At 35.1% G+C, this 17473-nt stretch overlaps 1 protein-coding gene across 1 annotated transcript in view; it reads right to left on the reverse strand.

The window, feature by feature from the left end:
• Positions 1 to 2413: 2413 nt before the first annotated feature.
• Positions 2414 to 17473, reverse strand: part of prkx (protein kinase X-linked) — a 58098-nt gene continuing 43038 nt past the window's right edge. Inside the window, exons 5-8 of the mRNA XM_067441414.1 lie at positions 13439 to 13534; positions 9707 to 9764; positions 8055 to 8132; positions 2414 to 4829 (exon numbers count right to left, since the gene is read on the reverse strand). Of these exons, the coding sequence (XP_067297515.1) occupies positions 4704 to 4829; positions 8055 to 8132; positions 9707 to 9764; positions 13439 to 13534 (358 nt within the window). The 3' untranslated portion in view covers positions 2414 to 4703. The remainder of the gene's footprint in view (positions 4830 to 8054; positions 8133 to 9706; positions 9765 to 13438; positions 13535 to 17473) is intronic.

Genomic DNA, 17473 nt, shown 5'->3' on the forward strand with positions numbered 1-17473 from the left:
AATTAAATGGAATCATAGACAGCGATTTGGGTGTTCTCTACTTGGTGGTTGGGGCATGGTACTACAACTTAAATGGTTCAAAATGGCTTCCAAATATCTGTACTGTAGTGGATGCCATACATTAAACAGTTAAAATGCATGACTGTAATAGCCAGAGAAAGCAATGTAGATGTTGTGGGGGAAAAGCTATTAAAACTAAACAGTCGCTACATCAATAGTCATCTCCTCCACCATTTTTAAAGTTTATGGCCCGCCCAACTTGGGTAACAAAATTATCTTTTATGGTTTCCCAGTCATAAATAAAAATTAAGAGGCCGTTGAAGTCCGATAGCACGTGAAATCAGCGTGAGGTGTAGCTGTTAGATGGGTGAGGTTTCCTCTATGATAATATCTCCTTGTGGGTGTGGTGGTGGTCTGATGACAGGACTCTTTGATGCGAACAGAACCTAAAGCAATTTAAATGCACCTATCTCTGTGGTTACCTGCTATTACAAGGTGTCGCCACATGTAGTTTTGTCTCTAAATTGAGTTTTTTGGGGTGGTTTGACAGGTTTACTTCAGTAGGCGAGGGGTTAAGTGAGCGGCCTGTAGGTGAACGAGGGCGTAATGGCAGGTTTGTAGTCTTTTTTTTGTTCAGTTTATTATGAAGTAAACAGCCCCACACTCAGCAACTTTCAAGCTTCTTTGCTCCATGCTGCAAATTCACATCGGGTTTATTTCCAACACAGCAGCACTAATCCTGCAATATCTTTTCCTAATAAATAAAGTAACTGATGCAATAAACCAACAAAAATCAGTCTTCTTTACAAACAATTCCACCACGGGACAAAGGGAGATTAGAGAACATCATTCAGCGCCCCTGACTCAGCCAGAAAGTGTCATCAGGTAAGTGCTGCGTTGACAGTACTAAGAATTAAAACAGCAGCTGCAACTTTTCACAGCGCAGCTTCAGAGGACATCTTTCAACGGGGGACGTATTGAAATTTTGTTGGATTTAAGCAACCCAAAAATACACAGAAGAGTGTACACATAGTTGAATACAGTGTTAAATGGAAATGTCATTTACATCTCACGAGTAAAGTGTTTTTCTGCTTTCCTGCACATGTGGGAATATATTACGCAGAACTGCCAAAGCTTGTAGGCGTGCACACAAATACAAACCATACATTAAAAACCATTTCCTATCAGGTTGAGGACAGATCCATTGTACAGGGATGTAGAAGACCGTAAGGGAACTATTAAGTAAAATTAGTCTGTCCCAGTGGTGAGCCTGACAGGACTAAATACCATTAAAATGTTTAAACTGTAGTCAAATTTTACAAGGAGCAGAGCAAAGAAAGAAAGTTATGCTTGAATGTTTCACTATGGGTTAAGTCTAACCACAGGGGTTAGAGAATGAAATAACCTCTTAAAAATGCAATAGTCTCAATGGATGAGATCATTCATCCGCTTTTACTGGGAAGGAGTGATGCTAATTTGTTCTGTTACTGCTAATGTGTATTTAATATACATTTTACATTAATACTTAAGGATAATAAACTATAAAGGGACCAAAAGAAGGAAATGCAAGCATATGAAACTGTGGAAAACACTTAACTGTGCATGGGTTTATAGGAAAATGAGAATATATTAAGACTCTTACAGTAAATGGCCTAATAACTTCCCCAAAGCTTGTCGTATTAAGTTTACTGAAAAGTTATAATAGGCGGTATAGGTGATTTAGTCCACATGAAAAGTTGTTTATTTTCATGATTATAGTACTTGCAGATTTTCATAACAGCTTGGTTGAAGGTAACATTGCACTTGTACCATCTCAAATACACCATCAATGTTCAGAAGGCATTAAAAGAAAAGCACTGAAACTTAAACCAAAATAATAATAATAATAATAAAAAGAAAACTGTATAAAATCCTATGCTGGGTATGTCAATTTTTAAGTTCATAGAACTTCATTTTAGTTTTTGCTGTTGCAAATAATATAAAATACAATCTTTTCTCAAACAAGTGTAAAAAGAGAGCACACTGACAACTGAGAATACAGCAAAAATGATCCACACTTGGTAAAACAACATACAAAATATAACAGAAAAATCCAAAAGATGGTAACAGCTGTAAAGTCCATACGAAACCTGCAAGTTCCTTAGTATAAAATTGCATTTGCAATTTAAAAAGAACAGCCATTTCAAGAAATGATCTTCAGTAGACACTTTACAATGATAGGTAACTGCTTCAAATAAAAGCAATTACGAAAAACTAGGGAAGTCCAAGTCCAGAAAAAGAAAGAACTGTTTTGAACATACACACAAAAGCTACATTTCTAAAGCATTTCACACCATTCTCGTTTCTCTTCCCACTATGCAACGCTTTCAATATGCCAACCATGTATTAAGTAGCATTACAAAGCAATGTAAACTGTGTTTGCTAAATTCACCCACATAATGCAAGGGAAATTTAGAAAACACCTGGCTAGTAAAGTAAGGGTTTATGCACTTAAACAATTAGTAAACACATAACATAAAATAAAAAAACCCATCATAAAGCACAACAGCCAAAGTATTTGAACAGACATCTGATAATACAAGCATTAATGCCGATTTATTAGTTACCTACAGGTTCGTGAGGTCAAGTTTGATTAGGTAAGTGCTACAGTACCTCTATTTTACCTGCTATTCTCAGTATGACATCTTGGCAGGAATGTGATCAAAAGCTCTTTGGATTCTTGGGGCCATTCACACAGAACATGTTTTATTATTATTTTTCATATCTACGAAAGCCCATTTCTCAACACAAAATCCTACTTTGATAAGCATAATTTAAAGAATAAATACAATTATGAGATAAATTTTTTTTTTAAATGAAAAGTAGAAATGATTACAAAAAGTCAAAATTAGGAATCATAATTATGAGAGTCGAAATTGAAAAATCAAATGACAAGTGAAAATGATGAGAAAAAAGATTAAAATTTCTATATAAAAAGTCAGTGACTTTATCTCCATTTTGACTTGTCATATGATTTATCTAAATTATAACAGCCGAAATTGAGATACAAAGTTATAATTATGACAAATAACTTTTTTTTACTTATGTTACTTATGATTTTAGTCTCAGAATTTAGAATGTGTCATATTTTGACTACTCATAGATATGAATTACTATGTCATAATTAGGATTTACCAAAGTATTTTCGACTCCATCTCAAGACTGATTTGTACGTATTTGTACGAGGTGGCTAATTCGAACGACCCTAACTCGTATGAATTCGTATGATTTGTCTATACTGCAGTTTTTAGGGGCAGGGTTAGATGTAGGTCATTTCTATGAAATCATACGAACTGACCAACTCGTCAAATACATACGATACGAGTCAGTTCATACAAATTTGTACAAATTAGCCACCTCGAATTGCCGTGAGATCGGCTCTGTATTTTCCACTGATGTGCTGGAAATGAGCTTCCTTACAAATGAACAAATTTATAGTATTCAAACACAATACCACAGCAAACTTTTCACCCATTGTCTGAAGAAATAGAGAGATAAAAAAAGCATAGGTATACAAGCAGCACTTTCTGTTCAGTAAATATGACTGAATTCAGGAGACTTTTTGCGTTCTGTTCTGTGTAGAGTAATGACTGTTTAGATGTGGCCCACAAACTAATGTAAATTACATTTCGGAATATACATTTTTGTAATCAATTTTAATGAACTAAAAAAATGACCATTTGAAAATTGGCAGTCATTAAAGGAAGCATTTTTAATAGTAACCCAGAAATTTGACTATCCATTGATTGATTTTTTGTATAGACTGGCAGTTTTACGCAGTTGAAACGCTTTGAGTGTTGCTTTGAGTATGTGCCTGCTCAAGTGTGCGGTGTCAAACAGGCCTTATGTTTATATAGATAAACCATGTAGGAGGAAAGGATCAACACGGCAAGTTCGGGTAACCAGAAAAGGACATCTGTCAGGCTTAAAACTCTGATTCAGCAAGATATCATAACAAAAGCATGACCATACATGTTTAGGTATAAACGAAGACATTGTGTAGATCCAGCTAAAGGAATGGTAACACTTTATTTTGATGGTTCCTTTTTGAACATTCTGTTGACTAGAAGTAATTTTGCAGCTACATGTCAACTAACTCTCAGAGTATTAGTAGAATGTCTGCTCTCAGAACTCTTCATTGTGATGGTCCTCCAACAGACATTCTACTGACGATAAGTAACTTTGCAACTACATGTCAACTTATTCTAACCATACCAGTCTAGTAATACTCTAGTGAGAGTTAGCAGACATGTAGGTGCAACGTTATTTACAGTCCACAGAATGTGTGGGACCATCAACATAACCTGCAACCAAAGGAACCTTGAACAGAACCTTATTATTGCTAATTTAAATGATATTTTTTGCATAATTCAAAGAGACTCAAGACTGTGTTGAATGATGTTATTCACCACTTAATAGATTTCTGAAGTGATAAGCCGCTTCCTCCTCATTCATTTGACGATAATTATGATAACAATAATGTCCACAAGTCTATTTCCGTTTCTCAAGTGTGCAGGACTCGGGGACAAGCAGGGAAGACATACCTATGATAATACAACTATGACCTTTTGATGTCCGCTGAATGGCTAGGGATAAACCTATAGCTCCAATTCATTATCTTCTATCAAGTCCTGCCGTTTGTGCCATCAAAAAGAATTTCCTTTTCAGAAATTCTTGAAAATTTCCAGATCCTTAGCTGGTACTGGTGTGCCCTTCTTCCACTCATCCTCTGCATAGGTGTCAAAGTTAGATGTGTCACCCTCGTGAGATACCTTTGGAACTATGGGTGGCTGTAACAGGAAGGAGAGAAACTCATTAACAAAGCTTCAGATACGGCTAAATATGCACTACCATTCAAACATTTGGGGTCACTACTTTTCTTTTTTAAACAAATTAATAATTAAATTTAGCAAGAATGCATTAAATTGATCAAATGTGACAAAAGATTCATATTACAAACAAATGATGTTCTTTTGAACTTTCTATTCATCAAATAATCCTGAAAAAAATGTATTAGTTTCCACAAAAATCCACAATGTTTTTTTGTGCAACTTTTGTTGACTATATCTGATATCTATATCTTTTTTTGATGACCAGCTTACATCTTCTTTTAAAAATCGACCAATATCTGGCAAAACAACCCAAGGTAGATGTAGGCCGAAAAGGAAGTAAAAACAGCGTGATTTGCAATGGACACAGATAAAATAATGATACAAGCTTTTGCTTTTACCCGCACCAAGTGATCAAAACGTTAGGTTGAACCTTTGTCCTCCATTGCGCAATTTAAAAGAGTGTGATCGTGGTTGGTGTCCACCTAGTTTCGCGTAGCCAGACCTTCAGACTGACACAAGAAGGTCTGGACTTTCGGAGCTTTTATTGGCCAAGGGCCCAAGAGGACGTTTGACTGACATGTATCGCAATTAGGCATGTGCCGGCATCAAATTTCCATGTTGCGATTAATTGCTGAATCTTTTATCACAGTATATCACGTTATTGAAATAAGTTGCAAAAAAGTGTTTCATAGAACAGGTTTAATAACTTATAACAAAAAAAAAGAAAACCTTTAGCACAATAAAGCAATACACAAAAATGTATAAAGTAAACAAATATTTAAAACAGAGTAAAGCGGCTTGTGAGTCCTGACAGAATACAGACCGACTGAATGACACTTTGAGCATCTCAAATGGAGATTGCTAAAATGCAGCCTACTTGTTTATTGGTGTTTTCAGATCATCCGCGCGCAAGAGAGAGCTCTCTTGCATATGTTTGCCAGATTGTACATTTTTAGGTAAAACACCAGATAGTATACATGTTCTTTTCACAGAAAAGCTGTGATTGGGGGATTTAAATGACTGTAATCTGGCAACCGCAAGCACGAACGTTCTTCGTTCCCCCCCGACAAAACCAAAACTACTGTGATACTGTAGCACTTACCTAATCCGGTGATTTGGTTATATATGGTACTTAGAGTTTTCTATTGTTACTGTACTTGCATCTTGCGTTAATGCTGTCCCTCTAAGAAACTTTCAATTTAATCAGAAATTGTTTAAACAGTCAATAAGTGGATAAATCACTAAATACTGCTTGCAGGAATACAGTTGCAATTGCCCCTTTCTCCAGTTTAAGACGCTGAGCGAAGCTTGCTTGAAATGGGCCGAGCAAACGAATGATTTTAAATTACATTTTTGTGTATCCAATTATAATATACATCAACCAAGACTGTTGACATTTTTTGTGGGAAGGGTATGAAAAGTCCTCACGTCCCCTGCACAGCCAGGACCATGATATTTGTGTCCATGAGAGCTGCCGTTTTCACTATTCTCGTGTGTCGCTTGTTTACCTGTAGTCCTGCTGATTCGGCTCCGACAGTTCCGCCTGACAATGAACATGTTCCGACATTAATGTTGCAAATGTTGGGGGCATGCATATAAATGATCCCCAGCGTTTGCGTTACGGTTGGCGTTATGTTGAGAATCACTTATTTTTCCGTGGTGTTTTTAATGCACGAGATTTACATGAGAAGTAGGAGGCAATGGTGTTTGAGACTCACTGTATGTGATGTCCATGTACTGAACTCTTATTATTTCACTATGGCATGGTTAATTAAATTTGTCATTCTAGGGCACCTTTAATGTAAAGAGTGTGACTGAACAACAAAGAATCAGAACATATTCAAACAATATCTAGGGCATGTAAATTATTCCAGATTAAAATAGAAGTTTGAAAATGTATAGCCTTTTAAAGTCTTTAGGTATTAAGTATTGATGTGATGAGCACCGTAGCAAATACAGAAATCTGAATGGCTGTGTTTAGTAGCGGAAGTGTTTTTTTGTTTATGAGGATTACCAGGGAAACATCTGAATTTCTGCTGTTCGTTCATTGCCCTTTGCTCTCAGAGAGTGAGTGCGTGTCTACATCACTCGTCCCGCCATGTGCTGCTCATGCACTTTGGGTCTGTTTACATCAGTGTGCATTCCTCTTTGACGTGTTGTTCATTTTAAACAGTTGATGGGTAAAGTATTCTTAAAATGCATTCTAAAAATCTGAATAATTCGTCATAAATAATTATTCACGGTATTTTGAAGTGCCCACGATAACAGTATTGTGCATGTTCATTATCGTGATATATCGTATAACTGTATACCGGCACATGTCTAATCGCAACCAATCACAGTTCATTTTGTTCCAAGTCATGTTTAGAGTCGTACAAATTTAAAGTCGATGTCCCTGCAATAACAGACCGGCCATCTATAAATGATTAATTCAAGAATGTTGTTCAAGTTTCCTGCAGCAATGGAGCCGCCAACTTCACACACTTTTGACAAGCCAGTGTTTATTCATCCTGGTAAGTGCTTATTTTGACGGTTGCAAACACAACGGCGTTGTTCTTCAAAGAGGGAGTTTGGCGTCACGCCATTTGTTTCCAGGCGGACCGTTAAAGAGTGCAGAATACACATCTCGCGGACATCCTGTAGAATTCAACCAATTAGATGATGACGTCAAAACTCCTGAAGTGTTTCCAGAAAAGTGTGCCATATGATAAATATAAATAATTATAAAAAAATGTGACACTGAAGATTTGATCAATGAATGCTGAAAATTCAGCTTTGTCATAACAGGAATACATGTTTAAATACAAAACAGTTCTTTTAAATAATATGTTTTTTATTTTATTATATTTTTTACTTTATTACTGATCAAATGAATGTAGCCTTGGTGAGCACAATTGACTGATGATAGTGTATACTGCACTTCCCATTATCCAGCTACCAAGGACTTCTGGGAAATATGTAATATGTCCTGTAAACCTTGGGGGAATATTCTGTTTATGTAATTATAAAAGTAAAGTAAGTACAATTTAAATAGTAATATAGATTTACTTTAAAAAAATGGCGTTGACAATTATGCGGCCAATAATAACTTGGAAATCTTACACAAATGATTAGTGGTATGAAATGAATCTTTAATAACAGGTTATATCCTAAAACTCTATACAACAGAACTGCGGTTCTTACCTTAAGTTTTCTACAGGGCACAGACTCCCAGTCTACTGACTTAAACCATCTGTGCTTTTTTACATCATCAGCTCCATTCTGGAAGAAGACAAAAATAATACACAATAATGTGATTGATTACTGTAACTAAATGAACATTAAAGTAGACTAAAGTCTTGAGACAAACCTTCACAGTTAAAATGTGCTACAATGGATCAACTGCTGCTTATCAAAACTTTTTGAACATTACACCTCATTTGAATCAATTTTATTCCAAACAGTCTTTTCCGACACTGTGTTGTCTTTTTAGTTTCTTAGCGAGGAAAAGAAAAGTGGGGCAAAAATGCAAACCTACTGAAGTCTCAGAATTTGGGCCACGCATTGCACTGTGGGACTATAAGAGATAGACATCCACTCAAGTGGAATAACAGATATCTGCACTTGTGAATGAGCGCTGCTAGCAGGACCTGGCCTTGCTGTGGAAACAGTGCAAACACAGCTGTGATTGGGCTGCCGACTCTTAAACTCTCATTGTATGGAGTCAGAGGAGAATGGAGAGAGAAAAAAAAGCATACTGCTAAATTAACAACAGAAACATCCAGCCTGGGAAGTCCACCCAAAGTGGCATTTATCCTAAAAACGTTTGCCATCTTTGTCTCCTACTCTGAATCCGCATTGGCAACAAACAGGAAATCTGAATAAATCATCATGTCTTCATTCTAAAGAAGAATCCATACAAACATTGAGATATACATTTAGGCTCAGCTCACTCGTCGCATTCAGAGAATTGTAATAACAGCATTAACTGTTGCTAATGGGGAAATGACGCTCAGACGCAACCATTCACAAACTTCCCATGACATCACCGTCACAATATGCATCACATTATGCATGACAAGCCTGGCGCACTGCTGCCACCTCATCTGGCGCCAGTTATTGAATTATTTCCTCTGAAAGGACAATTTAGAAAAGTAACTGCCATTAAACCGCAACTGTTTGAATTACTCAAGCTGGAAATGCAGAAACATTTTGCACAAGGACTCTGCAGTCTGCAGTTTTTTCCTCTCCACCTCATCTGATGGGGGTTGGAATGAAGGCATTAGTGGGAGGGTTGCCCGGTGTCAGAAACACTCTGTGAGTGTCCAGGGAGTTTCTCCAGAGCCTCATCTCATCCCCTCTAGGCAGATAGGTAGCCTCCTTATCATAAATGGAAACATGTGGCCAACTGTGGCCTTTGGGAGAAAGATCTCACAGGACTCAATCAAGGTTTTATTGCTTATTAAGATGGAAAAACTGGCCAAGAAAAAGTTTAATCTGATTCATAGATTCTCAACCTGGCCTTGAATGTGATATAACGAGCCCATATGGACAGAATGAAGAGTGTAGCATTAATATAATGTTCTCATAGGAAATATCCCGGATGCTGATTCCTGCTGAAATACCTTGCTCAACCATATAAGCACTATAGAAAATATTTAACCTGATCTCATGGCAATTAGTGCGTATTTTACAAGTTGCCCAATTTGTATAAATTCATTTGAATGACCTACCTATCGCCAGGGTTTAGACAAATCATACAAATTTGTACGAGTGAGGTTGTACAAATTCATATGAATTAGCCGAATTGGTCGAGAGATAGCATTGGAATATCTGTTACCAACAACCTTGCTTACCTTCATGTTTCCAAGCCTTCTTGCCCGGTCAATTACCAGAAACTTCTTGATTAGGTCCCTAGACAAACAAAGAAAGAAGATGAGAATCACTATGCTGAAAAAGGCACATGATTTAGACATTTAATTAGAATTAAGAAGACGCCATTATTAAAATTCTGGCTGATTCCAATGATTATTGTTATGCTACAATAACAGATAAATGGCTAATAATAAATATTAAGATTGTACTACTTTGCTAAAATAATAATAATGATGATAATAAAATCAATTATCTGTATACTACAAGTGTACAAATATTTTAAGTCCTAAAAAATGATATAGGAATTTGTGTGTGGTCGGAAATGAATGGCACGTTTTAATAAGTAACATTAATAAAGTTTGAACTATTCTGCTTGTACTATTCTGAACGATGTCTGAAACTTTGCATTACTGCAGTCCCGGCTTCGCCTCCTTAATATGAGTCATTTGTTGTATTCCCCATTTGTAATTCACTTTGGATAAGTGTCTAAATGAGAAAAATGAGCTAAATGAGAAAATAGAAATTGTAAATGTAACGTTTACTGTACTTTTTTAAAGAGTTTAATCTTCACTATAATACAATTACATTTTATGCTAGATAATGGCAAAAATAAATACATCTATATTCTATCTAATATTAAAACTTGTGGATATTATATTTCCGAAATAAAATATCCATCATCAACCACGGATCAACCAAATACATGTGGAAAAACAACAAAATCAAACAAAATATCTAATTCATGCTGATATAGTGTGTGTCCCTATGCAAGAGTGGTCTGCTTTCGAAAAAAAATGTACAATACATAGAGATTGTTGCATGATATGCAAACATGTATGGAAGCCCGTTTCCGCCATTCGCGTGCCAAACTGCTGAAATCACATGATATTGGCAATCCGAATCATGAATCGTTTAACTGATTCATAACCGTTTGAATCTTTATTTGAGGATTGAAAACAAACAGAGAAGAGAAGACAATGCTGAATAAAGTCGCAGGTTTTGCGATTTCTGGACTAAAATGTATTTTCGAAGCTTCAAGAGATTCTAATGAACTAACTGATGTCACATATGGACTACTTTGATGATGTTTTTAATCCCTTTCTGGACATGGACAGTATAGTGTGCATACACTTTCATACGCTCTCGGACTAAATATAAAATATCTTAAACTTTGTTCCGATGATGAACGGAGGTCTTACGGGTGTGGAACAACATTATGGTGAGTCATTAATGACATCAATTTCATTTTTGAGTGAACTAACCGTTTAATTAAAAAGACACCAGTTTTTAATGTTCTCTGCATCTCGGGAGGCATTTAAGAACCAAGGACATTCAAGCAGATTTTTTTAAAAGGTTGTATTATAATTTATATATCGCAATATATATCGTTATCCCAAGAGGCTGCAATGTATATCGCAATATGGATTTTGGGCCATGTCGCCCATCCCTACTTTATACCACACAATCGCGAGTTTATATCTCAGAATTCTGAGATAAAAAGTCGCAATTGCTCTTTTAATTTTTTTATTTAGTGGCGGAAACGGGCTTCCATAAATGTGCTTTGACAAATGCCTAAAAAAAGCTTAAGAACCACAATCTTCACTATCATATGAACACAACATTTTCTTCAAACATAAAAATCGACCTGCATTGTGGTTATGATCCAACGCGCTTCAAGCTGTGAAGACGAGCGCATTAGCATGTTGACTGCTGTGACGTTGATGTTCTCACTCAACCTAACACGAGACGCCTGGAGCGATCTTGCTACAGATGACCTTACCATTTACTCTTGCCTCCCTCGCAGATGTTATTCATTCTCCGATGATCCTGTGTGTTTGACTTAACGATACTATTATCCTATCAAGCTTGTTAAACCCCTACTGACATAATACGTCGTCCGGGTACTTTCACAATTGTAACTAGAGTAAACATGTCAGCTGAAAGGAAACACGGATTTGCTTTTGCCTGAGGTGACTGTCTATCTCTATTTCCTCAAGCTTCCTTAAGCTGTCTTTGTCTCTGGAGTGCAGACTGTTTGAAGCAGCGAACAGCAGTTAGCCCAACCGTTAGTGGACATACAGCTCTAGTGTCATTTTGTGTACATGTTTGTACAGCTGCAATGACTTCTTAGATGATACCACTAAGGGAGGATAATGTTCTGTATCATTAAGGATTACTTTTTTGAACATTAAGATGAAACAGCACTTTTTTTCTGAATCCTGAGCTCCTCTAGTTCAAAAGCCCGCTGAGTAATAGTGTCGAGTAAACAGACACATGCCTGTCTGTAATCTAGAGGATGCCTCCACTCCTATAGCCGTCGGTGTGCTTAGTTGACATGTTTAGATGGGTTCATTAGAGGGCATGTGTTATGCATGTGTATCTGTGAGAGCATCTTTCTTTGAACTGTCTAAAACATGGGTCTTCAACCTTTTTCATGTCAAGGACCCGTTGCTGGAGAAAGAGGGACACCCTGTTATCACGGAGTAGAAAACGATTGTTACATTTTAAGTGTTGTCTAGTACCATATTAGTGGATTTAAATTAGGGCTGTGCGATGTATCGAAATATCGCATATGTACATATCGCAGTATGCATATTCACAGTGGCAAGCAATGGCTGGATGATTTTAATAGGCTTTTTTATCATTGTGAAAAGTGTACGTATTAGGTCGGCGCATATAGCGGAGAATAGACTGGGCACATGACTGTTACTTATGTGACTTGCTTGATGTTAAAAAAAGTTATTAAACGCATTAACTTGCGATAAACAACAACTTGCAGTCTCGCGGTGTCTGCTTTCTGACACACACACATTGAAATGTGCGCACAAGCCGCCGCTCTGAAAGCGTGTGCTCCCTTCAGTTCTGTTTCGTGTCCTGTTACGCACTCGAACTGTCAAATACACACACAGTTATGTCAAAATGGCTGTCTTGATGAGTATTCATGTAAACCCAATCGGTTATGCTGTCTTAAAGTGACAGCCTGCTAAAACAGTAAACCTGCCGCTGTCTGTCAAACAACAAGAGAACAAGAGAAAATCACTCAGTGCTCTTGGCTGAATAACCTTTGTAACTTAATTATGTATCAGTGTATATTTAATTCATGTGGATACTACTGTTTTTAGTCCTAAATATATTTCATATATTATATTATTATAATTATAATACCGGTAGTTCTTACAAAAAATTACATTTTTAAATATTTAAATATTTAAATAATTTAAATATTTTAAGATGCTCTTGTTGCAAATAAATTAAAAAAGGCATTACTGATGTTCAAAGATATATACTTTTTATACATTTAATTTAGGAGCAATTACATTTTTTTGTATGATTTATTAGCATTAGTCTAGCATTATTAATATACTAGTATACAGTATTATCAATATGTTGAATATTTGAATCTTCAAGTTGAATCTTAGGTTTTAAGTTTCATGTAAAAAAATTAGTCATTTTCTATTTTCATTCAAGTTTTCTTTTTTCTCTAACGATTAATTTAAAAAAAAATCACTAAATTAACATGAATTTTAATCATTTAATCATGTTTTAGCTACAAAAATGTTTTAGTTTCTGTTTAATTTTTTAATTAAAGTCTTAAATTGTACTTTAGTAATTTTATTCATGCTGACATGTTTTTTTTTTCACTAGACATGTTTTATGTGTGCTATAAATATGCATGTGTCTTTTTTTGGTTGTGTTTTCTTTATCAAACTCACTTTACATAGAAATCCAGATGCCGTGGAAACTCCAGCTTTCCGGCCAGAATCTTCTGGTAGATGCCAAAAGGATTATCATCAAAAAATGGTGGATACCTTAGACAGAGAAAGACAATAAAAGAATAGAGCTTTTAAATGCCAGCGATTAATCTAAGATCCCAAAACCTTAAAAAGATGTACCAACCAGAGAGCACATGTAATATTTTAATGCTGACAAAGACATTTTGAAATAATGATCAATTAATGTGTCAGTGTGACAGAGAGCACAACAAGTCTCTGAAGATATACTACCCTTACGAAACAAAAAAATATTGCAGTATATTGGAAAATTTCATGCAATACATATATAAAACATATATGGGAATTAATATTTATATTTTTCAATATATTGCAATACATTGAAAGCGGCAATCATTTGTATATTTTGCAATATATTACATGAATATATAATATATTTTATAATACCATCAATATATTATTCCATATATTTACAATATATTAAAATATATTTCAAGTAATATATTGGTAAATATATTTTCCTTTCGTAAGGGTAGTGCCCTCAATCTTATTGACAGCTTAGCTGAATTAAGTGTTGAAATGCCCAAAACTAATGCAGACTTTATCTTTGTCAGCTTAGTTCAATAAAAACCTCTGCAATGATTAATGATCAGACCTGACCTGACCCGGACACTACAGACCAGACAAGAACATAGATGAATGCAAAAACAACTCTGACTAAAGCCATCAAAGACCAAACTTGAACTAGATGGCAAAAAAATTGATTTAAGTGCAGATTTAATATCGGCTTAGAATAAAATCAATAATATCACTTTTTTTCTTCTGTTTGTAGCATCAGTTTTGGTTGTCATTTTTATAATTGGTAAACACAGAAATAAACCTAGGTGACCACATAAATTAAATTTAAGTTTTTTATTAAATAATTAAAAATGGTATACTGAAAATAAAGCTTTAAAATGATATAATAATTAGTATTAGTAGCAGTAATTTTAATACTTTATTGTTAGTATGTCACTTGGAATTATTTTATATAAAAGTCCTCGTCAATTCTGTGACTTTTGCTTAACTCTTGCCCTGCTAGTGACATCATTTTCTATCATGTATGAGACACCACTTCAATTGACTTTTGAATTGTTTTCACTGTTATATTGTAGGGGACACTATTACACATTCTAAAAGAGTACAGAATCTCTGGATCAAAACACAGACAAAAAAGCAGCAGAAAAAAAACAATAAAAGCATTGCTTATGCATGTTGTATTCTTTATAGGAGAACCCCCCCCCCCTACTTCACTTTAAAATGAAAATGTAAAATAATTTACTTTATTATTTTTATCTCAAGAAAACATTACAGGATTTTTCTCCATATAATGTACTTCAAAAGCAACCAACAGGTTCCCGAATTTCTAAATCAATGCAGTTTCAAAGGGTTTCAAAGGGCACGATCCCAGCCGAGGAGTAGAGTCTTATCGAGTGAAAACATTGTCATTTTATAAAAAACAAACAAAAATGTATATACTTTTTTTTACCTCAAATGTGCGACTTCGGTGTTGTTCTTCTTCAAGAAGTATGACATGATCACGTGAAAAAGGTCACACACGTGACATACGTGGAAGTACCGACCCAGTGTTAAAACGAACGTGCAAAGACTCAATCAAATGCCCTTTACAGAAATAAAGGTCAAAAAACAATGTCAGACAATTTTAAAGTTGGAGGAGAACATGACATGGAGTTTTTCAGCAATGGGTCGGTACTTCCACCTACGTCACGGCTGTGACCTTTCTGGCGTGATTGGCATTATACACCGTGAAGAACAACAACACTGAAGTCGCACATTTGAGGTTAAAAAGTATGTATGTATATATATATATATATATATATATATATATATATATATATATATATATATATATATATATATATATATATATATATATATATATATATATAATTTTTTTTTTTTTTTTTTTTTAAAGGCCCACTGAAGTGCTTTGGAACGCGTCGCATTATTCAATGTGTTGATGTGATTTCCCCTGAAACGGCTCAAGCTGTTTGCAGCGCCTCCCCCTTTTTGAAACAACCAATAGCATTTTGTTTAGGTGTCAGTTTGACTGGAGCCTTTCTGTTTGGTAAAGCCAGTTTCTTCTAACTGTTTATCATCCTAATCTCCTCCATATTGCTTTGAAATGCAGCATTCTGTGCAGAATTCACATGGGTCCGATATGTTTTGTGGTCTGCGCGGACCCGCGCATATGATCTGTGCTGCGCTCTCGTGTCTGTAGTCTGAATTTAGACCAGAGCCGTTGGTGTGTGTGTGCGTGTGTGCACGCTGCTGCAGGCGTGAGACTAATGTGAAACCAGACTTAATTCGCCTCAACTGAAAGCATATTTACACTGACTGAATCGTTTCCAATCGCATATATAGTGTGCTATGTGCCTTTCACCACGTAGAAATTAGTAAATGTGTGACCAACTGAATCATTTCAGCCACAATTTCACCAGTGTAGGGGGCGGGCTTTATATTCTAGAGAGCATTTTGATTGGACAGAAGATTTGATGAGAAGGTAAAGTCTGTGATGATGTCAACAAAATCTGTACTTGAAGTTTTGAATGCTTATATCACCCAAATGCAAATTGTAATTTTTTTGTCACCATTTACTTTCACTGAATGGAAAAGAAAAACATAAACATTTCCTTTTGTGTTTAAATGAAGAAAAAAAGGTTATATAAGGTTGAAATGACATGACGGTGAGTAAAAGCACAAAAAATAATGGCAAGCAATGGATTACTAAGGGAATACAGAAGGCATGTAAAATTATATATATATATATATATATATATATATATATATATATATATATATATATATATATATATATATATATATATATATATATATATATATATTATAGGAGATGTATAATAACTAGCACAAAACAAGATGTAAACAAAGATAAGATATATAAAAATTAATGAATAAGTATTTTAAGTTTAACTATTGAACAGGTATAAGAGTAATACTCAAGCAATATGGAAAGTACTTATAAAAAATAGAGGAAAAGTAGACTTGTAGAAAGTAGAAATGACGATACAAGAATTACAAATAAAGTATATGCAGTATATAACACATTTAATGTGTATTTGGTAAATATTGGATACAAGTTAGAAAAAGGAGCAGAGAACTAGGGATTAGGTAGATTAAGTGAATATTTCTAGTAATCATTCAATATTTCCTAGGAGACCAGATAAAAAGGACATACTTGACATTGCAAATAATTAAAGAATAATGTAAGAAGAATAATGTAAGAAGAAAAAAATTTTCTGTCATTTCTGTCATATATCTGCTGTGATCAGTCCTTTTTAACAGGCACATTTACAAATAATATGAAAACAGCTTATTATTATTACAGCTTATTATATTAAAGCTGGAGATTTTTTTCAATTACAGACCTATTTCTCTGCTTTCTCAGTTCTCAAAAATGTTATTTGTGCACAGACTTGACAATTTTATAGATAAACACAAATGGCAGTGATGGAACTGGTAGAAGAGATTTCATTTGAATTGAAATGACAGAATTTTCTATTTCTTTACAGACCTCTAGGCTTCTAAAAGAAGTTAAATAAGGTGGATAATATCAACATAATGGATTGAAGCAGGACTGACAGTATTGATTGAGCGTGGAAACCATGAACAAAGAGAATCCAGGAGAGCAGAACTAGCTATTCCTTCTCGTGGGTGATGGAAAAGAGAGAAAGAGTGAAGGAGAACGAAAGAGAGGAAAAACGAACAGGAGAGAAATTAGTGTTACAGCAAGCAGTGGCTGGTGACAGAGGGGAAAAAGGAGAATTATAAAACTGAAACTTTTACGTAACAGCACAGGTGTCGCCAAGATTCCGATGAGAAAGAGAATAGAAAACAAGAAGCCTTTAAAAGTAAGCTTGAAGTGCTGGATCTTTTATCAACTACTGTAGTATAACTAAGACTGTAAACTGATTAAAATAATATTTAAAATCAAAT

This window comes from Pseudorasbora parva, chromosome 4 (genome assembly GCF_024679245.1).
Source record: "Pseudorasbora parva isolate DD20220531a chromosome 4, ASM2467924v1, whole genome shotgun sequence".
Taxonomy (NCBI): Eukaryota; Metazoa; Chordata; class Actinopteri; order Cypriniformes; family Gobionidae; genus Pseudorasbora; species Pseudorasbora parva.